This window comes from Diuraphis noxia, unplaced genomic scaffold (genome assembly GCF_037042655.1).
Source record: "Diuraphis noxia isolate RWA-SAM2 unplaced genomic scaffold, SU_Dnox_SAM2 contig0001, whole genome shotgun sequence".
Taxonomy (NCBI): Eukaryota; Metazoa; Arthropoda; class Insecta; order Hemiptera; family Aphididae; genus Diuraphis; species Diuraphis noxia.
In genome coordinates this window covers 53,605,555-53,633,225 of record NW_028301711.1, presented here as the reverse complement: position 1 = coordinate 53,633,225, position 27,671 = coordinate 53,605,555, and the positions used below count along the sequence as shown (strand labels likewise).

The window sequence follows — 27,671 nt, the reverse complement described above, 5'->3', positions numbered from 1 at the left end:
AGTTATAATAGAACTATTAACCAGTCGACATGTTCAACAACTAGTCTTCAATTAAATCACAACTTCAGATGGGTTACTTTATGCCAACCACGTGGAACCAATAAAAGGATTTTTTGATCTTTATTTGAAGCATAAACTTGTAGAACATGAATGTCGAATTGGCCAAAGAAACGCACAGCTAATACGAATTGTGAAATTGACCCCTGAAGTCAGAAATCATTTGAATCATTTACTAGAGACCCATATAGTTCGTCTGAAGTTACATAAGGCATCTAATTTTCATCAAAATGAATTATATTATTTTTAATAAGTAAAGTACATACCTACTTGTAATTTTTTTTATGTTTTAGCCGTTTTAGGACCTATTTTGTTCGTTTTTGTAGTTATCTATGAATTTTATTGAGTAATATTTATTGAGTTTATAATTTTTATCAATTAATGTAATATCTAAAATATTGATAATCTTACAGTATTCATTTTCGGAAAATGTGTAATCAAACGTCAAGTGCTAAAACTGTGAGTTATATTTTATTTGGTATATTTATATTATTCTGCCACTAGATATGGAATTGTCAATGGAGTTAATCGCTAAAGATCAACTAGAAAACATTCTAAAGCAAAAAATATATAACTGGCAGGTGGCAGGATTAATTGTTGACAACAATATGTCATTTATAGCAGGCTCCCTTGACGAAATACTGGATGGTGAATCGTTAGTTGAAATTAAATGTTCAGCTAGTGTCAACAATTTTACACCAGAAGGTGCTTTACAGGACAAGAAAATTAAATATTGCTTAATTTATGGCAATATTGTTCTTAAAATGCAACTATAATTATTATTATCAAGTACAGGGTCAATTGCACTTCAATCATAAAACTTATTGCTACTTTTGTGAATGGACCCCAAAAGGTAAATAAAAATTATGCGCAGTTGGGAATACATTTTTAAGTTGTTGATGATATTTAAATAATAATATACGAGTGTGGAGATTTGTAAAATGGTTAAAAAATTATATTTTTAAAAAACCATCGGTCATAATTTTTTGGGAATTATGAGTATTTTAATGAAGTGATTTTCAAATGGATTCTTTAAACTTAGCTGTCTCAACTGCTAGTAATATTAAACCTATAAGGAATTGTTTGGGAATTATAGAGAAGTTGTACGTTTTTTTCAATACACCCAAACGTAACAATGTTCTGCTGTCTTGTATTGAAAATAGTGATACTGATATGAAAGTGAAAACTCTTAAACGTCTTTGTGCCACAAGATGGGTACAAAGATATGATGCGGTTCATGATTTTGTTGAGCTATTTGAGTTTGTCTTAGAAGCATTAGAGACAATTTCAGAGTGGAATGATTCATCCGGTTCTACTACAGATGCAAATTTACTACTTAAAGCTATGGATTCTGAGTTTATAGTGTCAGTCTATGTTGTTAAGGTATTTTTTTTTTTTATAAATATTGAAATTAAAACAAGTATCTATAGGTAAAAATTATGGAATTAAAAATGTAATTTCTTATGTATTTAGCTGTTGTTTTCATTTGGTCTTCCTTTATGTAAGCAATTGCAAAAAGAAAGGATTGATTTAAAGGAAGCAGTTGACCTGACAAAAGACATTGTTTCAGAATTGAAATCTATGAGAAGTGAATGTGATAACGAGTTCAACAAAATATTCCTACAAGCAAAGGTTAAAAAAATTACACAAATATATGTTAAGTATATACTAGTTATTTATATAAACATTTAAAAAAAAAAAATAGGCAATGGCTGTTAAAATGGATATTGAGTTGACAGTCAAACGGTTGAATAAAAGACAAACAAATCGAGCAAATCCATTGTCTGATCAACAAATGGATGCGGAAACTTACTACAAAATAACTGTTTTTATACCATATGTTGATTATTTCATAATTGAATTGGAAAATAGATTTTTGGCACACTCAGACATTTTCAAAGGTAGTTTAATAATATAATATTATTATTATATAGTAATATTAACAAATATTATTTATTAGTGTATTTGAAATTGTTTTACATTTTTAGGGTTTGAAAGTTTATTTTCTTCTAATACAATTTTGACTGAAGTTGAAGAAACTTCATTTAAGAAATTGGTTGAATTTTACCAACCAGATGTGGAAAACTTAGATATTTTACTGGTTGAGCTAAAGTTGTGGAGGCGCAAACTAAGCAGATCATCTTATACTGTATCAAAATCAGCTCTTAAAGCGCTTATTGAATGTGATGCTAATCTATTTCCTAATATATTTATATTAATCAAAATTTTATGTACATTGCCTGTATCCACTACAACACCTGAGCGGATGTTTTCATCCCTAAAAAGAATAAAAACATATTTAAGAAATACCATGTCTGAAGTAAGACTAAAAATCATTAACTTTTTATTCATTGTCATAAAACGATTGTCATTACATTTTCATAATAATTACTTAATAATCCTTATTTGTTATTAAACAGGATCGATTGAATGGATTAACTATGTTGGCTGTCCACAAAAACGTACACATTGACACAGAGGAGATAATAAACGAGTTAGCCAAAAAACCAAGGAAATTGGATTTTATTTTATAAATTATAAAATTTATGGAAATAAAATTTTTGTATTAATTTAACTGTGTATAGAATTATGTTTAAAAAAAAAACCTGTTAGGGAGGTGTGGGGGACTTTGGCCTCCACTTCACGTTTATCCAATTAATTAAATATCCCCCCCCAGAACCAAATCATAACTACGCCACTGTACTTGTTTGTTATCGCCCCGCCAGTACACTGTATAAAATTTATTTCCCAGTCATTCTTATTTGTTATCGCCCCGCATATAGTTATCGTGTTTAGCTCGTGATAGATGATCTATTTTGGGAAATATCTTAGGAAATAACTACACTTTGCGAGACATTTTATATCATACTAATATAATATTAAATAAATAATAATATATTAGTACGTCGCTGGGCTTAGTAAAATGTAATAATAAAAAGATATTTCTAAGTTCTGGCCTCCTTTGTAAATTTATAATTATAATACATTACATAACAAACAAGTACCCAAATTTTAAATATTACATGTCAAATTATTTTTTCAGCTATATGAATTATTTAAAGATCATTTTACTGAAGTCGATTACCTTATCGGTACTTGCTTACGCCAAACATAGAAAATTTTCCAAGTAATTGTATGATTCAGTATTATGTAGTACATAATATATCGTAATATATGTATATTGTGTAATACACTATTTATATGGTTATAAATACGAGCATTACATTATAATAGGTATGCGGGTCTTGATTTCTTTCGATTCAATTCCAGTAATTCCACCGATAATTATTTTACCATTAGCCGGATTCTTATTTCTTACTCATTGTATTCGTATTTAAAGACCGTATCTATATACCGTACTGCGTAGTGTTTGCATTATTCAAATGTACAGGCACAATTCGGTAAGTATCTATATAGCATACTTATATAATATGAAATGTATAGTATGAGATGGTCCAATTGGATTTTAATCATTTATTTGACTTTTATATTTCATAGTAAACTGCAATAGCAATAATAATAAAATATTGTTCCCACAAAACATATAAATAAAAGTAGAGTTATAAACCTGTGATAGAGGAGTAGAGGGAGTTTAATGCGTTGTTGACAAAAATCATTGTAGAATAGAGAATAGCTGTAGAATAGACCCTGATTAACATGTACTTACTAAAAAAGTAGTGAAGTCACCTACTATATGAACGTACCGATCGTCCAATCATTAATAACAAACCACAAAAAATATTATATTGTTAGATGTTAACACATCTTGTCTGCGTGGTTAACATGCTAAAAAACGCGATCATTCAAATTATTAAATTTGGTACGTCAGTTACTTTTAATGGGTTTTATCACAGAACAATGGTTTAATGTTCCAAAGCACAATAGTATGGGGCGGATCCAGCCAAAAATAGCGGGGGGGGAGGGCAGTAGTATTTCATAGACATAAATATAGGGACTGTTTTCAAAAATTAATAATTAATATACACAATAAATTTTACATGGATATCAATTTTTTTTAGAGAACGGGGGGGGGGGTCACATTGGATCCGCCACTGACAATATAGTTAACAATAATTTATATTATATCAACGCGGCGGCCCAACCGCCCAACGTTCATCGCTAGACGCTAGAGACTAGGGTTAATGCTGTTTAGCGTCACCGTGTTTCGATAATATTCGTTATCGTATTTTTGATATTACTATTAATATTTGTACGTGAACAGTAAAATATAGAGTAGTATAGAGTATTTGGTATAGGCAAATGTTCGTTGTCGGCTTCTTTAATCGAATAGTGGTATAATAGGCGGTTGCATGCAAGAATGCAATACAGTATACACACACTCATGCAGCGGTTCCCAACCTTTTTAGCCGGCGGTGCCCTTTTGTTTGTACACATTTTGTTAGGTGCCCTTCTGTGAATATCACGAGGTGCGTGATAAAAATAAACGCTATTTTTCATTCATAACTGATTTAAATAGTTTTATTGAGCATATTATTAACAAATTATAATTTTATAGTTGAAAGTAAAAAGAATGAATTCTGCTTTAATAGTGAAAAACTAATAATTAATGAGATATTTGAGGCTGTTTATTTTTGGAAAGTTTGGCAATATTTTTATCTTTTTTTTTTTCTATATTACTGAACACATACTGACACATACTAAAAACGCTATATTTAATATTAGATTTACAGATAGTATGCTAAGTAATTTTATACGTAAAACAATTTGTTGTCTTTTCAACTACAATAAATTTAAATTTTTAATATATAATTTAATAATTTTTTTCATTCTCGGGTGAGCCGTGGGTGCCCCTTAAATGAGCTCGCAGTGCTCTTAGGGCACCGCGGTGCACAGGTTGGGAACCGCTGCACTAATGTTTATTTATTTACTCACACAATGACACAGTTTAAATGTACGTGTGATATGTATTGCCTAAATATTACTCCTTAAAACATGGTATGCTGGAATATAGTATCCATATTGCATACCAATAGTTATAACGATAACGATAATAATAGAGTAATGATAAGTGTTAACACATAAAACCGATAATGTTATTATTCAATATTACGCCAATAGGTTTGTACCTTAAAATAACTATTATTAGGTACAACTGCCTACAAAGATAATATTAGAATTGTTGGCCAAAACCCAATAGTCAATAATATAATTACTAATTAGTGTAGACCATTATTTGTAGTTGGTTTTTACGGCGTTCTGTCGCTGTGGACTGTTGTGCTGTAGTCACTCGTCATTGGTGTCGTTTAACAATGTGTGTGACGCATGTAAGATGTATCATTACATTATAAGTAGAGCGGGCCGACGTATGTATCTCATTTGAACGAAAAACTGTTCGTACCAATTATTCCTATTATTCGTTTTTTTTTTTTTTTTTTGTTTCCCCTCCCTGCGACCTTGTGCGACGCGTATTGTGACGGATGTACACGACTGTCGAAGTGTCGACGACGGTTATTCATTTCGTCGTAAATTAATCCTGACAATGACGTTTGTTTGATCGTCTTGAAAAGAAATATACGTACAACACAAAATTCTTATCAGTCGTATTTTTGCCGATTCGGGTAAAATTATGATTATTACTCTGTACTAACATTTCTTTGTTCCTTGAACGCGTCGTGCGCTCAGTCACTCGTGTACTGCATTGCGAGCAAATGTACTAAATTTACTGTATCACTGTTCGAAAAATACTGAACACAAGTCATGGATTTCAAATACCTGTTAGTGTGTTGTGTGTTATTGATTCCGGCCAGCACTAGTGTGTCCTTCGACGAAGTTGATGATGTCTTCGAGTTGACTTCCAAAGTGTTTGATTTTGTCAGCAAGTCATGGGAGGTTGCTGACAGTATTGAAGATCGTTTAGGCAATGAAAATACTCCACTCGTGTGGTACACAAAAAAAAAAGAACGTAAGATTCTATCCTTCTTTGGACATATCACTCATCTCGTGCAAATGACCCAAAAGGAAACAAATGACATAAGGACTATGATGTTGGGTAGTCTTAAAAAGCTGCAATCCATGCCTGATGCTGTTTTGAATGGATTACAAATCAATGAACTTTTAGAGTCTGTTAGATCAATTGAAAATGATTTTAATACTATGGAAGGTATGTATTATATATTTATCTATATTATTGTATGAGATAACAGTTCAGTTCATAATATTTCTACCTACCTAGATACAAATTTAAATTATGTTTGCATAATATAAAAGCACAAAAGTAATTTGAGATATTTTATAATCCTTGACAGTAATTATATTGATTGTCATTTTTTAAACTATAATTAGTAAAGGGTAAAAATACAAAAATTACCTATTACAATACATATTTTAATTGCAAATTTTTCAGCCATCAGATGATTTTTTTGAAAATGTCAATGTCTTATTACAGATATTTTAATGAAAGTTTCTGAGTTATATTGCTTTATTTAATAAGGATAATAGTCTATTAAAATAATAGTATCTACTTTTGTTTTCAAAATTATTAGTTGCAATATTAATCCTTAAGCATTAATTATTTGTAATATACCTAAATAAATATTTTATATTCTACACTTAAGAATTACCACAGTCATTTCTATTTAAAAATTATTTATTGGACATTTACTATCCATAGTATTTAAAGTAGAATAACTAAAAACTTTTTGTTCAAATTTCAATTGTCATATCATGTCAATTTTTTTTTTAAAAAATCATCTCATTTACAATTTACATGAAGGTTCTTATTAGAAAAACCAATGTTGGTATCGCCTCATTAGACTCTTAAAATGCTGTGAAAAATCCGAGAAAAAATCTAAAAATCAATATTTGAATATGATATTTAATTTAAACACAAAAATAGGAAGAGCAAGGTTAAAAAATCAATTGGTGTATAGATTAGGTTGTATATGAAATTTAAAGAAAAATTAATTTGACTCGTTTAGAAATATGATCAGGTTTAGTCCTCTTCGGTTTACTGTGTTTTTATATTATGTTTATTTAGAGTATAAATATGAAGAAAAAGATAACAACGAAAAAAAAGTAAACCCTACATATACATCTTATACATTAGAGAAATTTGCTGATGCAATGTTGTCATACTCAGCGGGATCTCCTCATAAGCAAATGGCAAAAATTCACTCTTTCATTGTTCCGGAATGGGAAGGATTTAAATTTCATACACACGGTGGTATTTTCAATATTTTGCAACATACTTTGGTAAGTAATGAACAATTTTGTTACTTAATTAATTTTTAATAGGACTCATTTTAATTGTACCTATCCTATGTACTTGTTCTTACAAGTGTGACATATCACACACAACAGAGACAACATGAATTATTTTCATATATATAAGTTTAGGCCGTATGATAAATAAATATAGTTAAAGGTTTGTAGTCTGTTGTATATTATTGATATAAATATACATTGCCAAAGAAAATATGAAAATTATTATCTAGTTGAATAGGTATTTAGTTAGTAAGTACCTAATATTGTTATTTTTATTTTAACTAAAAAACGTACAATCTGTAAGGTAATGATTTACAATATATACAAGTGATTTAAGAATTATATAGAAAATATAAAATAACAAACAATAAGTTATATTAAATTACAATTATAACTATAATATTGTTATTCAATATTTAAATTGACTAAGAAATATGATTACCCAGGTATTATATAACACTTTGTAATACCTATGTTAATAAGTTGATAGTTTATCAGTGAAACAATAATTTTGTATTCAATTTTACTGTTTTATAATATAAAATTGTACATTCCGTTTACACCTGAGTGTATATCGTAATAGTTTTTTTAATTATTTTAATTTGTAGATTATAATTTATAACATAGGTTAGATCTTAGATACATAACAGCAAAATTTGCCCATCACTGATATCTACACGTATGGTATTCATTTTGAGTTTAGCGATTATAAAAACAAAATAAAAAACCACATCTGATTGACTAAAATACCAAAAGTTTTTAAAGTAAAATCCTAAAATATTTTTTATTATTATAAATAATTTTAATAAAAATTATAAATTTATTAGCGTAAATTATATTGGACAAAATTGTGAGCGTGTTTATTGTGTATCGACTAGTTTTGACTACTGTCTACTTGAGGTATTATTGACTTATATTAAAATTCTTCGGTCACGAGTCACGATGTCTGCAGACTGCTATTGTCATATCACTAAGCTGAAGGCTCTACATAACTCGAATTTTTCCTCAAAGACTCGGAGTAAATTAGAGCCAGCAAGTGATATGAAAAAGTAGACAGGTCTTTAACTTCATTGGGAAGCAAGTAGCGAGTGTTCTGGCTGATTGCTTGAGGTACTGACTACTGAGATGTAGTGAGGTTTGAGATTTTTCAGTAGCAAGGAAGTAAAAGTGATAGCGAGTAGCGAGTAAATTTGACCCAAGTGATCTACGCTTAATACGATTTTAGACATTAGTAATGATTAATATAAGTAATAACAATACCTTAACATAATTATTTTGCAATTAAAAATTATCTACTTGTATAGACAAATTGACATCCCATGTAATTATAACATAACATACATTTGTATGCACGATATATGTTACTGTAATAATAATTAATATTACTCTATAAAGACAGAACTCATTCAATGCTGTCTCACTATCGGCATAATAATTAATCTCTACATACGGTATTTCGGTGTTATATAATCTGTATAATATGTATATTGTACAGGAAATTATTATTTAATAATTATTATAATTATTATTCTAAATCTATCTATTTATTTTGGTTTGTAGATATAAATGGTGCTATTGTATTAAGTTTAGGTACTTTATTAAGATAACTACTTAATGGTTATAAAATTATAATATTATTACAATAATTTATAATTAGGACTTTATAATTAATTATTATGCATTTAAGCATAGGTACTTTGTTTAGGTATTTTAAAAATCTAGATGCCCGCTTAAAAATATGTTGTGTGTAGTTGATATTTTTTTATTAATACATCATGTTACAAACAATGAACAAAAATATAGTATTCTTATGAATTGCCATTATTTTGTATTACACGTGTAGATAAAAATGTTCTTACACAGCCAAACAACTAATACGGAAATACCTCTATAACCATGTTCCATAGCAATAATATACATTTATTATTTATATATTTTATTATTATTATTTAGTGTCGACATGACATGTTGACGTGTGTCTAAGTCTAATAGAATTTATTATCACCCGGATGTGTTGTCTCCATCTTATAAATGTATAACATAACAATTCAAAATCATTGTCAAATACTTAAATATGACAACAAATGTAAAATACATAAAAACAATTCCATAACATTTTATTTTGCGACTTTAACTACTCGGCTATTCCTTAATATTTAGATATTAAACACCTCTAAGACATAGCCTCTAGTTAACTATGATTGGACGTAATTTTCTTACCTATATTATTGACGTTACAATAAAAGGCTAGGAACTTCATGCCTTAATAAACCTTCAAATAATGTTTGTATAGCTGTAAATATGTCCAAAACTTTTATCTATAGAGTTTAGGACATACATACTTTATAGAGTCTAAACTCTAAAGAATTACTATATAATATCATTGATTATAAATAATTTATATATAACTATATTATATAGTAATTTATAATCAATGATAATATATATACTTTTAAAAACAAAGCACCATATAAAACCTTTTAATTTAAATATTTAGATAATATTTGCAAAATTATATACTGTAATTTATTATAAAAATGTGAGTGTTAACAAATAATTATTTTTATTTTCCGGTTTGTCTTCTTCTTTTATCAAGTTTAAGTCTAAAACGAATAATTTCAGACCATAAATTATAAATTAGTTATTTTGGTATCATTATCGCCGATAATTTATCGGGAATCATGCTTGTGTACAAATATAAGTAACAATGTGAGTGAGCAGCGAGGATAACACAAATACTAATTTCAAAATACTGATTTTACAACCATCTTACTATACGATATATAATATTATATATTTAACTAGGGGTTGTATTTTTTAGCCTGTCCATAGCTGAAACCTAAATCTGAAAAATTTAAAAATATACCTATGTTTAAAATATCTCATAAATCATAATAAATAAATATGTATTGATATTCTTTGATTATGAATACAGGGTGTCCCACAGAGATCTGACAAATGAAATAACTTTTGTTCTAATTAATATTTTTAAAAAATTTCTTTTAAATATAATTCTTACATGAACACTTGCGCTACATTTTTAGAATACATTTTTTATTTATTTTTTTTTAATACTGAAAATAAAAAACTTAAAAATTGATAAAATTTTTTTCGAAATGTTCAATAAAGCCAATTTGTAAATCTGATTTTTAGAAAAATTTATATGGTAAAAACACTTATTTAAGTCAAATGGCTGATTTTTTACAATTTTTTTAAATATCAATATTTTCGTTAAGTAATTTATAGTAATTTATAGTTTATAATCACATATTATTAAAATAAATGCAATAAAAAAAATAATTATATTTTAACATGCACCTATTTAAAAATTTTCTTATAAAATATTTTTAAAAAACTTTATATTATTTGAAATTAAAATGTTTCTAACATAAACTAGATCGTAATTTACTTAACGAAAATATTGATATTTAAAAAAATTGTAAAAAATCAGCCATTTGACTTAAATAAGTGTTTTTATCATATAAATTTTTCTAAAAATCAGATTTACAAATTGGCTGTAATGAATATTTCGAAAAAAATTTTTATCAATTTTTAAGTTTTTTATTTTCAGTATTAAAAAATAAAAAATAAAAAAATGTATTCTAAAAATGTAGCTCAAGTGTCTATGGATTATATTTAAAAGACATTTAAAAAAAATATTGATTAGAACAAAAGTTATTTCATTTGTCAGAATGTCAGATCTTTTTGGGACACCCGTATACCAAATCAAATTTATAAGAAATTGGTTATATAATATTGATCGCTTTACCATTAAAAAAAACGTCACAATTATATACAATATTATAAATTATAGGTATTAGCGTAATATAGTAAATTTTACGCTCGGCAGATATGTTTAGCTCCGTTGCTTTAAAAATTAGAGTGAATTGGCTTCTTATTAAATACAAAGGAAAGATTATTATATAAACGATAGATTATGGGTTTTTTACGATATTTTAATTTTTAAGCGAGTTATAAGCAGTGATGGGAAAGAACGCGTTCATATTTTCGAATTATGTCATAAATTGGCACGTAGAAAAAATCCTATTTGCCATCCCTGTTGTATGCTGTTTTCACTCTACAGCGTGTTCCATAGAATACAGATTGATTGGAAAAATATAAAAGTATCTTTATTATGCAATCAAGATTATTTTTAATTATTATTTTATTTTCATTTATTATTTAAAATTATTTAAACTACTACTCTGTAATATTATAATTTTCAAATTTTAATTAATTACATAAGATAAAGTATATCGCATAGTTGTGTATCGTCGGTCTCGGTGTCGACGTACAGACGCACGTATTTTTAACGCGGTGACACAGGCTTTACGTCGAAAGTTAAGGGTAATTTTTTCCTCTCCAATTCCCTCTACCTATTCCCAAATAAAACGTTTTCTAATAGTCAAGAGTCAATGCTGTGTAATTTTATGTACAATTTTTCTTAAATCATCTTAATAGAATATTTATAGTTAGAAAAGCAATTACTTTTTAGCATTCTTTTTAAAATCGATCTTAGTAGCTCCATTATATGCACAAGTATGTACATTATTTTTTGACGAATATTTAATTAATTTTATTACCATGGAATTCAGAAATTAAATACATTAAAATAGTTAAACCTGCAAGTATTTGATTTCTGGAAATTATTTACAATGTACATTTTTATATACTTAACTCATTACTCAATAACATGATATTTTAACCATACACATTGCTTATATAAAATAAAACTATATAAGATAACAGGGCAATTGTTTATGAGCACAGTGTTTCACATGATGACTATAATAAAATGTAAACGTTTCATAGTTCATACAATAATATTATTTGATTCATACGTGGGGATAGGTTAAATAAAAAACTAATACATATGATTTTATTAGTTTAATAATTACAAATATTTTTAATTAATATAAACAACTGTAACTTTGAACAAAATAATAAGTTTGCTTTTAACTGGAATATTTGAATACCTATTTCAAATAATTCTAAAAGTTTTTTAATAAGTAGGTATGCGGCTAATTAGAATGTATATAAATATAAATTATAATTATAATGAAACCGACATTCAAATAAGATATAAATTAAATTATGAAGAATTATTAAGTTGGTATAGAATAATAATGAATAACAATATCAATGAATTAAGCTCTGAACTCTTCAAGAAAATTAGACTAAGATAATCTACTGTTGTTTACAGACACAGTTAGTTGTGTCTTGGTACCATAACCATTTTTTAATTTATGAGTTATGACTATTAATCCAGTCAATGGGGGGTTTGGACTTGCAAAAAATACTTAAGTTTTGAAACTTGGCGTAAATTTTCGTCTCGGGGTCTTGATTGACCAAAAAAATGCACCATGCTTCCGAAGTCCGCGGCCATCCTCCATCTTGGATTTTAGTTAATAATTTCACTTTTTTACGGGTTTTCCACAATATCTCTAAAACTATTAACTATAATAAGAATAGCTCACGTGAAAATTTTATATCATAACATTTTTGACCAGAAAAATTCTATACATTTTTAGCGTAAGTGTAATAGATAAGCGACAAGTCCATCCGCTCGTCATAGAATGTGGCACCGCGTGTTATAATATTAACACATTTATTATTTATATGTATGCACGTAGTAAACAAACAGCCAAATTCTATGACGGAGGATGGACTTTGTCGCTTATTTATTACACTTATGCTAAAAATATATTGAACCTTTTTTGTCAACAATTTTATGGTTTTCAATTTTATATAAGCTATTTTTATCGTAAAGTTAATAACTTAAAAGCCAAGTGTAAAAAAGAGAAAAAATGTCACCTAAAATCCAAGATGGCGGATAGTTGCAGACCTCTAAGGGATGTAGCATTTTTTTTGATCAATCAGGGCCCCAAGACAAACCAAGCGATGACTTTTTTGGAGCCCTATATTGACTTGACTATAACTGGAGCTTCCGAATTTGGGGAAATTCTGTTATTCCATATTTTTCTGTCCTTAAATTAGGAAGTTTGTCTCTTATTTCTTTATAGAATTAGTGAATTTTTATTAATTATGATAATTTAGAATACATTGTGTCTCTTGAATATTTTTAAAGAAATCATGTTAATTGCCTTCACTAAAAATCTTTAGTAAGAATTGTTGTCCACAACAAACAGGCAACAATAAAAATGAATCTGATTAAATCACTGATATCTGGCTTTAAACCGGGGTATTTCTAATTATTATAATATTATTTAAATTTAAAGTTTGAGACACTTGCCCAAAACCCGTATAATTTCTAAGGGTGTTAAGTGACACTACTGTGAAAATTACAGTATTTTTTTGACTTAAATTATCCATAAACTATATTTTATACTTTTATAGACTGTAAAATACTAATAATTGCGACTAGCTTATGACTAAATTGTTGTGTAGCGATAATCTCTGTGTAATGAACTAATAACTAATATTACAGCCAAGATAGACTAGTAGATAATTATAACGTGTCTACTCTTTTGCAATTTACTATATACCTATTATACCAGCTTCAGCTGTTTTATGATAAACAACATTTGCTGTGGAAATCGATTAAACAACTTTTGAGGGATAAGCAAATTGTCTTTGTAAGCCAAAAGATGTAATAAAAGTAACTTGTTTTGAAAACAAACTAAGATTTGGTTACATCTACATTTTAACGTTTATTTTGATAAAAAGTTGTTTTAATAATCAGTATTTAATTTATTTACGCATGCATACTTATAATAATAATGATAAATTTAATCGTAAATGCTTTTCATGTATTTTGAGATTCGCGAACTTTAATCTAAACTTAAATAAAAGTTATACATCGACTGCATTATAAAATTATAATTTTTACCCAATGATAATAACTATAATTTATTCAATCGTTTTATAAGTTTCGTTATTATAACGATATACCGTATCACTAGTTTAAAATATGTTGATACTGTTGAGAATATATATGTATAAGTTATATTTTTAGATATTTTTATTTTTTATGTGTATTACCCACCCCTCACGAAAATAATCTAGTTGCATCGCTGTAGTAATAGGTATATAGTTTATATTTAACCATTAAAATTTAAAATAGTGGAAAATATTCGGAATTCATCAGTGCGGCAGTGCCGATGTCATTGTAATCAATTTCCACTGTGTTTATATCATACATATATTTCAATATTTTTATATATAATATTGTATATTTGTATTATACATAAGGGTACACAAAATAGTATAGATTGATTCTATTACAAATAAAAATTACATATTACGAAATAATCGATGTTGAACTAATACGATTTTTTTTTTATTATGTCATACCATACATTGGTATGAGTGGTATGAGTAGTATGTCCTCAACTTGGTTCTGCGCATCTGTGCTGTTGCATATGTTACTCTGTTTAGTGAAATAATTGTTGTCCACTGCAAAACGCAGACAGGCTTACGTCATAATTAAACATATCTAGTAATAATAAAAACACGCTTGCAACTACTGAACGATATTTCGTTCAAGTTGATGTCATACCACTATACCAGTATATTATTCACTATTTAGCCATGTGTTACATATATTTATCTAAATATTATAATATTAAAATATTAATACTTAATAGAACTAACTAATTTTATTGTTTGAAACGTACTAACAATTATTGATGATTAGGGCTCGGATTTCGATAAATTTATATTTTTTTTTCTGAAATATTTATTATAGGTACAAGGTACACCATGGGTGCTTTCTAAGACTCAAATGTGTTTCAAGTACAAACTATACTTACAACGAAATTATTTCATGAATTGTTGAGGTTTTTATTGTTTAAGTGCATTTCTAAACGTATTTAGGGCATTAGTTTTTAGATCATTCACCTCTTTGCAGTAACATGTATTATGAAAAAATATATATTAACATATTGTATTAAAATAATAAGATAATCTGATCTGATCATTAAAATAAAACGATTCACAAATTTATCTTAATTTCAGTATAAATTCTGACAATTTATTTAGAGTTTTTAGATCATAAATGCATTTTTGGCATGGACATTTAAACCCGAGATCTTATAATAATATTAGATTAAGCTGAACAGGTACACTGATACTATTATTAATTACCTATATTTACAAACTAAAATATGAGTATAATATTAAATTAACATTCATGTCATGTATCATTATAAATTATAATCAGTGGTTTATATGGAGGGGATTATGCGTCCCCTTAAATTTTAGTCTCCAAAGGCCGGGGGGGGGGGGGCGCTTGACAAGAAATTTATTATAAATTTATGTTGCGTGTATTATTAAATAGCTTACGCACACACACACACATGATTAATTATCGAATTTAAACGTATATTATTTCACGAAAATAATCTTCATGTGTCTGAAGATGGGAATGTGTGTGATAAGCGATTATTAAATAATACATTATTGTGACTAAAATAGCTTGGTGTGTCTAATTTACTATACTGGCTATATTGGTTATATAGTATACTTGTATTTATAAGTAATATTTATGATACTTATTACTAGGGCCCTGAATTGTATACCTTTGCATATTTTTATTTATTAAATTAAAAAAATAGCTAGGTAAGATACAAAGTTGAATCTTAACCTAATGTGTTGGTATGCAAAATTAAATGTTGCATATTTTTGCATATTTAGAACATTTTAAATTGTTATGCATATTTTAGCATTTTTCTAAAATAAAATGCATATTTATGAAAAAATAGTACCTATTATGTTATTAATACTAATACTTAATGCTATGTCATATGAAAAACCCATGGATGTGAAAAGAAAAAATTTGCCTGAAAATCGAAGTGCATTTTTATTTGAAAATGTATCCAAGTCTCTATTAACTGTTAACTGTAACTCTCAGTATAATTTTGAAATATTATAAAAATATAGTAAATTTGTTTTTATTTGATTTTTGTTCATGAATTTTTATTTAGATGAGTGAATGTTCAAAATGCAACATACTATTGAATATATCATACCAAATACAATTAAATTATTACAAATTGGCATTTAATACATTTTTTGTTATTAATATACCTTATTAATTATTTAATGAATTATATACATTTTTAAACTAAATAAATTTAATTAAAATGCATTTTTGTTCACATATTTTTAGTACTTATTTGAATGAAAATCAGTGCATATACGCATGCATATTTCATAAATTTGTAGTGCATATAATTCTGGGCCCTACTCATTATTTATGTGATAAATAAATAAATTTTAATTTGTTTTTTTAATGATATGTTTAATACAAAATGTGAACACATATGTTTTTAAACATTTTAGGTTGGGCAGCTTTAGGGAGGGCATAGGGGCCATGAGATCATTATTAATTAGGTATTAATTAATTCAGAAATACAATTTTAACCATAACTTTCAAATTAAGAAGAACAAAGAAAAATTTAATGTTTTATTTTAGATATTAATTTTCCTTTTATACTGTAACCTACCTATCAATTATGTACCTACTATTCATTATAAAATTATGTAAATAATATGTTATTGTGTTACATGCATTGGCGCAACTAGAGCTCTATTTCTCCATTCTCTAATTCATGAATTGTTACTTATCTTTGAGACATTACCATTGTTAAGGTTATATATTTTTTATTTCATTAATATTATATTATAAAAATAAACTGTTCATTTTTACTCTAAATAATAACTTAATACACTCGTTTTTGCTGACTAACTAACACTTGCTGACTAATTTTATTATAGTTTAAATATATACATATCAAAAAATATTGGCCCCACTCCAGGCAAAGAACTAAAGCTGATCCTGATTTCAGGCAATGAATTGCAATTGCAATTTATTTTTTACTTAGCAGGCATTATATGTTTTAAATCATTTTTCTCAGGAGAAATGATTTTACATACTATTTATATAATTTTTTTATGAACAACTGTGTGTGAAAGAAACAAATCATGTAGGTTTATACCTAGTGGGTTTTTTTAGAAAAGCTTGGTTAGATAAATACATTGGAAGAACTCAGCAAGACAGAAACGCTCCTTAGTTGTTGGTAACTTTAGTCTCCCCTCAACATTTTTCCCACTTTAACCACTGATTATATATTATATATTATATATTAGATTCTGAAGATAGCGTTTTTATTTTATATTTTGCTGTCATCGACATTTGGAGTAGTGAAAATACATTGATTTTCAACATAAACGTCTTTTTAATAGAAAAGTGAATCTAGTTGATGCATTTAGAAGGTTAAAATGAAAAATTCCTAGTAATTATTATGCAAAACCAATTTGTAAAGAAATCGTTTTAGATTCCAAACGGAGTGATGAATGTATTGATTTTACAATGATGTGTGTTGTTTTTTTTGTGACATATAAAATAATAGATACATTTAAAGGTTAAAAAAATATATAAAAAAGAATTATATGTTAATACATTATATATATGTTGTGAGCACTGAACAAGTGGTTGCGGGTGGTCTGAAAAAAATAAATATTGCAATAACATTATATTTAATCTGAAAAAAAAAGATGATATTGCATTATGAACACACACTCATCATGGCAAAGATCAAACAAATAACTAAAGGTGGTATTACAATGAACATATTAAATGAAAATTGTGTTGTCAGCATTTGACATTTTAAAGTATTGTATCAGGCTCTAAATGTTAACATGTTCAATGATATATTTTTATTCATTGAAATATTTCAACATTTGGAGAAAAGACTCCGTGGTCCGTATCTTTATTGATTATGCTGTTAAGTGATAGGTATTAAAATTGTTTTCTATTTAAGTATTAAATATAAATTACACAATACAATTTCAATTAAAAATTGGAAAAAACATATTAGTAATATTATTAAATAATTTTATACTTTAATATTTTAGGAAAATAATGATATGCTGTGTGATCAAAAACAATCACTACAACAGTTGATTTATAATTTATACACGACATTGCATCTTACTCAGTTAAAAGGATATTCTGTTATGCAATATTCATGGATGTTATTACAAACATATGACAAAGGTATTAAAATAAATTTTGCATGTTACATTATACTAAAATTTATTAGTTCCTGCATGCTTGCCTGTGGTCTGCATTCATATTTGCATATTCTACTTATCACTTTAAAAAAAAATATTTAAAAATTTCTTGAAATAAATTCATAATGAATAACATACTGTATAGTATTTAGTATAAACAAATTAATGAATCAAATATCATAAAATATAAACTGATAATTGTTTATCATTTGAACAATATTGTCACAAGCATTATTAAACAATCTATAGAAGTTCTAAGTGTTTAAGATCTAATGGAATAGAAAAATATTTCGTGATCAGATATTAAAAATCATATTTATTAAAAAAAATTTTTTGGTAGTTTTCATCTAAAAAACTATTAACCATATTTCTTGGAATTGTGAACTTAAAACATTTTAATGAGATATATGCAGGGGTTAAAGTGGGGGGGACGCAGGAGGACTCAGTTCCCTTACCTCTGACGGCGGTTAAAAAGCGTCCCCTTTAACAAATTAGGATTTTATACATTATACATTATACATAAAACTATATATGGAACGCTTAAAACTTTTTGGAAACATTAGTCCCCTCTGGAATTTTTTCCCACTTTAACCTCTGGATATATGAGATAAAAATACTAGCTTAATAAAGCATTCTTAAAAATCTTACCATTAATATTAATTTGTGCAGATCTATCTTTGATCTTTCCATCTGTATAAAGTGTTATCCAAGAAACTGTTTCTATAATTAATTATTGTACAGGAAATTTTACATTTGAAAGAACAAAACAAACGGAACATTTTGAGAAAATAATCATTGAACAACTCGATGCTTTAAAATCTTCGATTATTTCTGCTAGTAATATATACTGGAGATGTGACCCATCAATACATGTAAAGGATAAAACGTATTTAGAAGTTACACAGTTATTACAGGTATAATAGAAAAAAATTAATTGAATAAGCTAATAATTACTATTATTGCAAAGTAAATATGTTTGTTATAACATGTAAATCATATGCATTTGGAGATCAGTGATTCATTTTTTATTAAATAGGGTTACATAGAAAATGAAGCTGATATGAACAGAGAGCAGAGCTGCTTGAAAGACTGTTCATACTATGAAGTCGCTGAACATAAATCATGTTTTAGAGATCAATTTTGTGCTAAACAGCGTGTTTGTAATGGACGTATATTAAATTGTCAGTATTTTGATTCTGATATGAGAATTTGTCAGTCTGTAAGTTTAGTTTTGTAGACAGTTATTTGAAGTATTATAAGTTTTTTTTTTTTGTAATGTATTTTTGGTTAATAATTATTTAAAAAAATTATTGTAGAAGTTTGGAAACAATAGACGATATGATTATATTGCATATGAAAGAGGTAAAGTCTTAGGTGATTCATCAGTTGAATGCAAAGGTACAACAAGTATGGTAGACAGCTGGTGGACATTTTTGGTTTGGCATTGTTCTTACTGTTTTTGCATTTGCGATTCAAATGATTCTGCTTCTGATAGATACTTCAGTTTAAAACCTTCATTATCTAATATTAATAAAAACATGTAAGTTTCAACTATTAATTAAATTTCTGTTCTTACATTTTTAATTTGTTCTATGCTTTATTTAGGGTTATAACCGGTGTAAAGTTTGTTAAAGTGAATCAAATGTTCCATTTACAAGTGCAAGAAGGTGAACTTGGCCATCGAGGAGTAATAAATGAATTTTCCAGACGATGGATTGAAGTACCTGGTTCTGAGTTTTCATATAAAAATAAAACATTAAAAGATGGTGTTGACTATCATACATTAACATACGAAGCCCGCATTATTGATATTGACAATGTAATTGCTCCTGAAAATACGGTTGTTACAGGTAAAACATTTTTACTATCCGTTATGATCAAAATACTTAATTAATATATTATATTATAAATTATTATAGGATTAAGATTTAGAAAGATCGGATCTCATCTTAATATTGAAGTCCGCATTACTCCTTTTGATTTTATGAGTGGTAAACTTATTGATCCTGAGTTGAAAAGTTATTGGATCGGAAATGAAAAAACTGAATTGTCCCCTGATCCAAGGTTTGTGAATTATTTTTAATGTCATTTTTATTGTGTTAATTTCAAACTTATTATTTATGCATATGTGTATTTTAATAATATTAATGTGTTTCATAATTTTATACTTACAGAACTGAAATTGATATAAATAATTCAGATTTGCCAACCAAATCAAATACTGCATCTGAACCAGATATGTCTTCAAATAAATTCCTTAAGTTTACACATTCATCTATTGACCGCGATGTTGCACAAACAACATTACCTTTTATTGACATGCAGACTGTAGCACCATTTCCAGGTGTACCATTGTCTGGAATAGGAATTTATTTTAAAGGAGCTAAAGGTTTTGGTGGATTTATTGGCCCTAGTATTTTTACTTACAATTTAAGTAATAACATAAATCCCAGTTTATTCCAAATACATAACGTTTAAAAGTGTTATTTATTTTAATCTGTTTTCTGTAATATTAAGTACCTAATTAAACTTATAACATAAATGAATCTCAATTGTATAATTATAAAATACTGCTTATTAAAGATGTGCCAAAATAAAAATAGCATTACTTTTTTTTATCTGAATTGCATAATATATTTTAATTAAAGTCAAGGTTTAAAAATATTATTTCTAGCATTGGTAATTTATACCTTATTCATTTCATTTAAATATTTTTGAATATTTGTGCTTCATTTGTTTTTATTTTTATTATTTTTATATGTAAAGTTTGAAGAACAACTTAAATAAAAGTCCTACAATTGTAAACATTATTAAGCACTATGTTATTTAAAAATATGTGTATGCACTTTTTTTTTTTTTATGGTTTATCTTTATTTTATATAATATATTTGATATACTAAACTTATTAACTTATGATCAAATATTATAAATGCAGTGTACTTTTTTTTTTTTTTTTAACAGTTATGCTATCTACCAGTTCTTAAATATTGGGGTAACGCATATCTGACATGTATAGTATCAATTTTGGTTTAATAATAAAAGTATAAAATAGTTTAAAAAACTTGAGCATGTTTTAATTAAAATTGTTTAGATATTTAATTTAAATAATCAAAGAAAGATAAAATCAGGCATTGTAATGTCCTGCTAATTATTTGGAAGTTATAGGAGCCAAAAAAGGAAAATATGCCTGAAAAAATATAAAATATGCAAAAAAATATCTATTTGTTTACTAAAAGTTTATTACTTATTTATATGCACGAAAAAAATCTAAAAACTTATATATAAAAAAATTGTATTATTGAAAATTAAAATATGAGGTGTAACTGGTTGGCATTAGAGATTTTAATGAACTGAAAAAATAGTTTACAAATATATTTTTATTTTTTTGAAATCCAAAATAAATAATTTAAAATTAATTAATTTTTTTAGAAAATATTAAATATGCAAAAATCAATTCTTAATTTTCAATTTTCAATTCAACATTGTATAGCTCGGATTTCTAGCTTGGTCTGCTATAAATCGATAACATACAGAACAATATACACCTATAACATCCGAGCTCTAGTTATTGGTTTATTACCTATAAATTATAATATAATTGGACTATGATGATTGATGATGCTCGTTTATTATAATTTTACCGTTCTTAAGATACAAAAGACACAGTAAGCAGTATTTGATGGTAAGTTTGAAATTAAACAGGATACCGATAAACTCGTATTATTTTCAGTGGCGGCTTGTGATAGTTTAATATGGGAGTGCGATAAAATTATTTTTTTGAAGGGACAGTAGCCCCACACCCCCATCGATCTTTGATGAATACTAAATCTATGATTGGGCACACTGAACAATTTGACTTTGACGCCACCGAGACAAATACTTCATTTCAACTACTTTATTACTCATAAAATGATATATTTATTCATAAAAATAAATAATAATAATAATAATAATGCAATACATTTTTATTTTAATAAATTTATCAATAACTTTTTGATTAAACCTATTATCTTCGTTAAACAAACAACTGTCCTTACTTAACATAGTTAAAGCGTTGAGTTTCTCTTCACACATGGTACTTCTCAAGCATGCCTTAATCCTTTTCAATGTTGAAAAACTTCTTTCAGCTTTTGAAGATGTCATTGAAATAACTATTAAGAGTTTTAGCAACTTAAAAACTTCTTTAAATGTATATTCTCCATATTATTATATAATTTAATAAATAATTTATAGTAGGAATTACAACACACATAAAGTACAAAAATCATTACCTCCAGCTCGGTCTTTAAACACTCTTGAACAAAAACTAGATCTAAGAAAATAATCTGAATTATTTATTTCCATTAAAATTTGATTTCTAGTAACATTTAAATTACAGTCTAGTAACTAATTTTGTATTATTTAGATATTGCTTTAAAAACCACAGAATTTGGAAAATGATCTTTTAAATTTGGATCCAAGTTAGAATAAAGGTCAATTAAATCACGAAAAACACCTTGATTTTTTGATGTAATTTTTTCATCGTGACCACGCAAAGAAAGTTCATTATTTCCACAAAATTTGACACCTGTTCATTATGTCGTTTTATTTCCACTTTATAACCGGCATCGATTTGGTTTCGAATGTTAACCATACCATTATTCTATTCTGTGACCATACCTAACATTTTTAAATTCGCTTCATTTTGAAGATTTTTAAATGAGTTTTGGAATAATTGCGTATTAAAACGGCGTTAATAAGTTTTATTTCCTTTATTTGATTTTTGGGTTAAATCGAATGAAGTCTGTGATGGTCTTCCTAGTGATTTTATTTCAATTTTTTTTCGAACGACAAAGATGTACATTTAAATTTAATCAATTCTTGAAAGGAATTCATAGTTTTAAATAATAAATTGGAAATGAAATGCTATCATATTTTACCTGTAATAGCTGTCGTACATAACACGCCACGTACAAACTACAAACTACTTTGAAGGCCAAATACAAATAAAATAAAGATCTCAAATAATAATCCAAGTAATATTATGTGAATAATATCACTAAAATCACTGATACGGATAACAAAATATATTTCCAGTCATTGTTGTCTGTCGGAATTTCTTTCGCTATTAGACGAAAATATCGAACTCGTCGCGCTGTAAATACAAAATCACAGATCGCTGCCGAAAATGATCTACGAGAATATTATCGCACTATGATAATATATAGGGCAGAGGACTTGAAGCATTTGCATATTTGTTTTACACAGTCACAAAAATAGCAGAGTACCTACGATACAAATACACTTCATGCTTTCACAAAGTTAGTTTTGAAATTTTATTGTGCATATAAATGCATATTTTGCGTTATTTTGGTTTTCAAGATATATTTTACACTTTTATACGCTATTTTATACTTTTTGAGACATATTTAACTTAAATCGATTTTTTTCACCGTGACATTTCATTTCAAACAATACAGTCAAAATGTTTGGATAAAAATTTATTTATTTTTAATTTTCGTCGTATGGTTTTTGACTGTCCACGCGCACACATTTTTCGTCGAAGCGATAACGATCTAACGTCGTACACTGCCTACGAGGCTACGACATCACCAGCACACCTTTGTGCGCACCACGCGGGCTTTTATTCGATTAGGATTTATTTATAAAACGTTTCTAGACATGACATCAGACATAATCAATATTTTACTATTTTAGTATTTAGTCTCAGTCAGTTCTGCGGAACGTACATTCGTGTTTAAAAAAATTTTTAAGTAGGCACATAATATTATGGGGTTTTTAAATGCATAAGTCCTTACCGCTCCCCTGCACAATAAACTAACATTTAACAATGTAAATATACCTTGGAGCTCGTCAGTAAAATACCTCGGCTTGACATTGGATAAACGGCCAACATGGCAGCCCCATATGTGCTTATTGTAAACCTTAAATTACAGATTGTACAATTCTCTCGTTTTAAAAAAAAAAATAACTCATTCAAACTTCAACAGATGCCTGTCTATCAGCGCCTATCTATGTTATACCCTATTCTCAATAAAAAATCTCAAATACAGAAAAAATGCTCTCTTCTTATATATAAACAAATTCTACGTCCACTACTCACGTATGCGTGTCCGGTCTGGGGGAAATGCGCGTCCACTCACATCAATAAAATTCAAATTTTTCAAATAAAAGTGCTACGTATTGTTGCCAACGCACCTTCGTTTATAAGGAACGTAAACCCTACACAAAGACCTTCAGATCCAGGAAATCACAGACCGTTATTAAAACCTCATCAAAAAACTTCCATACCTCACTGCTCAACTCCACTGGCTCACTTCACTATCAACTCCACGTACATCCGCCTCAACGTAGATTAAAACGTGGACGTCCGCATGACCTTCTGGTGTAACAGCTTCACATTATACAGTAGCTGTTGCTACTTGTAGCGTCAATATCAAGCTATACAATTTGTCATTATTATATCTACTATATATACTATCATATTGTAATTATTATTTCAATATTGTTATTGTTATACTATTATTATTATTACTTAAATTATCATATTCATTCATAATTGTTTAAAATGTACCAATATAATATCACTAGATGTAGATAGCCATGGCTAGGAACATCTTAATTATTATTAATAAAAAAAAAAAATTCATAAGTGCTTGCATATTTATTAGAGCTTTTTAGAGCTACAAGTCCTCTGCCATAATAATATAGTATATTTTCGCCACGACCCGCGGCCCAGTTGTTGAAGTCCACCAATAATATTAAACTCGTCGCGCTATGATACAACAGCGGCTGCGGTCGCACCATCTCACCTTAGCACAAGCCACCACTGATTATACTTAAAATTCAACTATCGTTAAGGGAAGTTAAAATAATTTTTTTCATTATTTATGTCTGGTTAAAGGATTTACATTTTCATAATTTATAGGTAAATTTGTGATTCTGATTGTTGAAAGGAACGTATTGTGGTCATGACTAAATAGATACGTATATGGTCCCATTGTTATGTGTTTTCTTCCGAATTAGCGCATCACAACGTGATATGTGAACATTACACCATAGTACACATAAGTCGTAATCTTGAACCTTGGTAGCAGAATACCTAACGTTTGAGTAGTTAAGTAGTTGATTCAAAAAATCAAAAATTATAATTTTAAATTAAATTAATTTTTAAAATATAATTTAGTATTAATAATATGAGTAGGCAATGAGAAGCCGAAAACTTTTTTTTTGTCTGTCATCACGTTTTAGAGTAGAAATAATATGCTTTGATTTTTGACTTCAGCCCCTCTTTGAAAAGGAAAACTCATCTAGTTATGGTACTTTGTAGATTAGGTAAGTTTAAAATAGTTTTCAAAAGCGTCAGGAAAAACCCTAAAAAGTAACTTAAAAACGCCATTATTAATTTTCCACAAAATTGATTTTTTATTTTGCTGTAATTCAAAAACGAATCATTGTAAATGCTTGAAATTTTCACCAAATATATATATTAGCGTTATCTATTTATAATTAAATTTTCAAAATATTTTGGCTTTTTTTAAGCTATTTATAGACACATGCATTTTTCGATTTTTCTAAGTTTTTTTTTATTGAATGCCTTATAAAAAGATTTTACTGTCCAAAACATCTTTAAAATTTAATACAAGGTTTATTATAACTTATACTTATCGTAGTAAAAAAAAATCAAAAATCGTTTATCAAAATTTTTGTTTATAAGCATTTCAAGCTCAAATGTTTACGAAATATTATGTCAAAATCACGAAAATTGGCGTGGAATTATAAAGTTGAAAATTCATAAAATTTTTGTGATTTATACCCAAGGTTAAAATCCAAAACAAGGTTCTGAATAACTTTTTTTTCAAATAACTGTAAAAAAAAACTCCAGAATCAATACTCGTATAGAAATCATTTTGTGAGTTTATAAAAATATATTATAATTTAAATATAGCTAGGTAATATAATACATCCTAGACTGACAAAACATCTCCGTTCAAAATCTTTTTTCGTATACAATGATATACTTGCCATTGCATTCAAATTTAACACATACATTATATCAGTGGTTCTTAACCTTTTTCGAATGACGGAACACTTAACATTTTATAAGATTTTCGTGGAACACAACCGTAAAATAAAATAGTAGTACATACATTTTTAATTTTTTTATATATTAAACAATGAATGTATAGCATAAAATTGTTTGCATGCTATACATGTTAGTGTTAGTCACTAAAAAATAATAAAATAATAAAAAGAGTTTTAAAAAAATTAAAAATTTGAAATTGAAAACTTTGTATGAGATATTTGTGCCTGATGATTTTTACAGATATTTTCAATATCTGGCCGTATGTACGATATTGCTACTCTCATTTCTTCTTCAATATTTGTCAGCCTTTCTCGTTTCTTTGTTTTGATATTCGTCAATGTTGAAAATCCAAGCTCACACAAGTATGTGGTTGAAAATTGTAATAAAATTGAAATTGCTTTTTCAGAAATTTAGTAGTGGTGAGAGGTGAAACTGGTGACGGTTATCGTATAATATAATAATATAATATACTGACAAATTATATGATTCGAAAGTTAACGATAACGTTTTTGTGTACAAAAATAAACCAACAAAACCTAATTTGGTTCTATTTTGAAAGAATTTTTTTTCACTGATTTTAAAATTTTGGCGGAACACTTATATCAGGTCCACGGAACACCGGTTAAGAAACACTGCATTATATTGACCTACTCTCCATCACTACTATACAACAGAGCAATACCCACTATAGCTAGCCCACTTTTTTAATTTTTATTACAAGTTTTACAAAATTTAAATGATTTGGGACTTAATCGCAGATTAGTTGACTGAGAGTTTGTTTACTGAGTATATTCAATAATTTCTAAAATTAGAGTGAATTTACCTCTTATAACATTTAAAGGAAAAAATATTATCTAGGGCATTTTGTAGGATTTTATTATTTTTAATTAAGTTTTGACCATTTTTAAACGATATTTTAAACATTAAGCGACGAAGGCATTTTGCTGACGAATATGAAATACCAGTGGTCAAATTTTGTTCTTGGAAGTCGTCAAAATTCAATCCAAACCCACTAAAAATAAACTCTATGATCGCTCCTGATGAGTCGTCATCCCATATTATGGATTTTATTAAAGGTTATTTATCATATTCATATAGATATAATAATGTCAAACCAGTATGATTTTTTTGCTCTTTACTTTCACAATAACACTAACAAATAACAATATTGTAACTTAATATTTCAGAGTATTGTAAACTGTAGTTATAACTTATAACATTCACTGAACAAAGCAAATACTTACCTAAGACCTAACACTTGTGATGG

At 27.3% G+C, this 27,671-nt stretch overlaps 2 protein-coding genes across 3 annotated transcripts; both read left to right on the top strand.

The window, feature by feature from the left end:
- The first annotated feature begins 1,080 nt into the window (after positions 1–1,080).
- On the top strand, positions 1,081–2,632 carry LOC149060900 (52 kDa repressor of the inhibitor of the protein kinase-like). The gene is made up of 5 exons (XM_089230774.1): positions 1,081–1,440; positions 1,531–1,689; positions 1,763–1,958; positions 2,046–2,377; positions 2,478–2,632. Exons 1-5 carry the CDS (start codon positions 1,081–1,083, stop codon positions 2,589–2,591), a joined length of 1,161 nt encoding a protein of 386 aa, XP_089086900.1. The 3' UTR covers positions 2,592–2,632.
- A 2,504-nt stretch (positions 2,633–5,136) lies between these two features.
- On the top strand, positions 5,137–20,918 carry LOC107162225 (uncharacterized). Of its 2 annotated transcripts, none has more exons than XM_015509030.2 (9): positions 5,137–6,178; positions 7,124–7,269; positions 18,160–18,301; positions 19,060–19,232; positions 19,355–19,537; positions 19,635–19,858; positions 19,924–20,168; positions 20,238–20,382; positions 20,493–20,918. In XM_015509030.2, exons 1-9 carry the CDS (start codon positions 5,776–5,778, stop codon positions 20,794–20,796), a joined length of 1,965 nt encoding a protein of 654 aa, XP_015364516.2. In that variant the 5' UTR covers positions 5,137–5,775; the 3' UTR covers positions 20,797–20,918. The 2 variants fall into 2 exon arrangements, with proteins under 2 accessions (XP_015364516.2, XP_015364515.2); XM_015509029.2 differs by having other exon boundaries at positions 5,138–6,178; positions 7,055–7,269.
- The last annotated feature ends 6,753 nt before the right edge of the window (positions 20,919–27,671 follow it).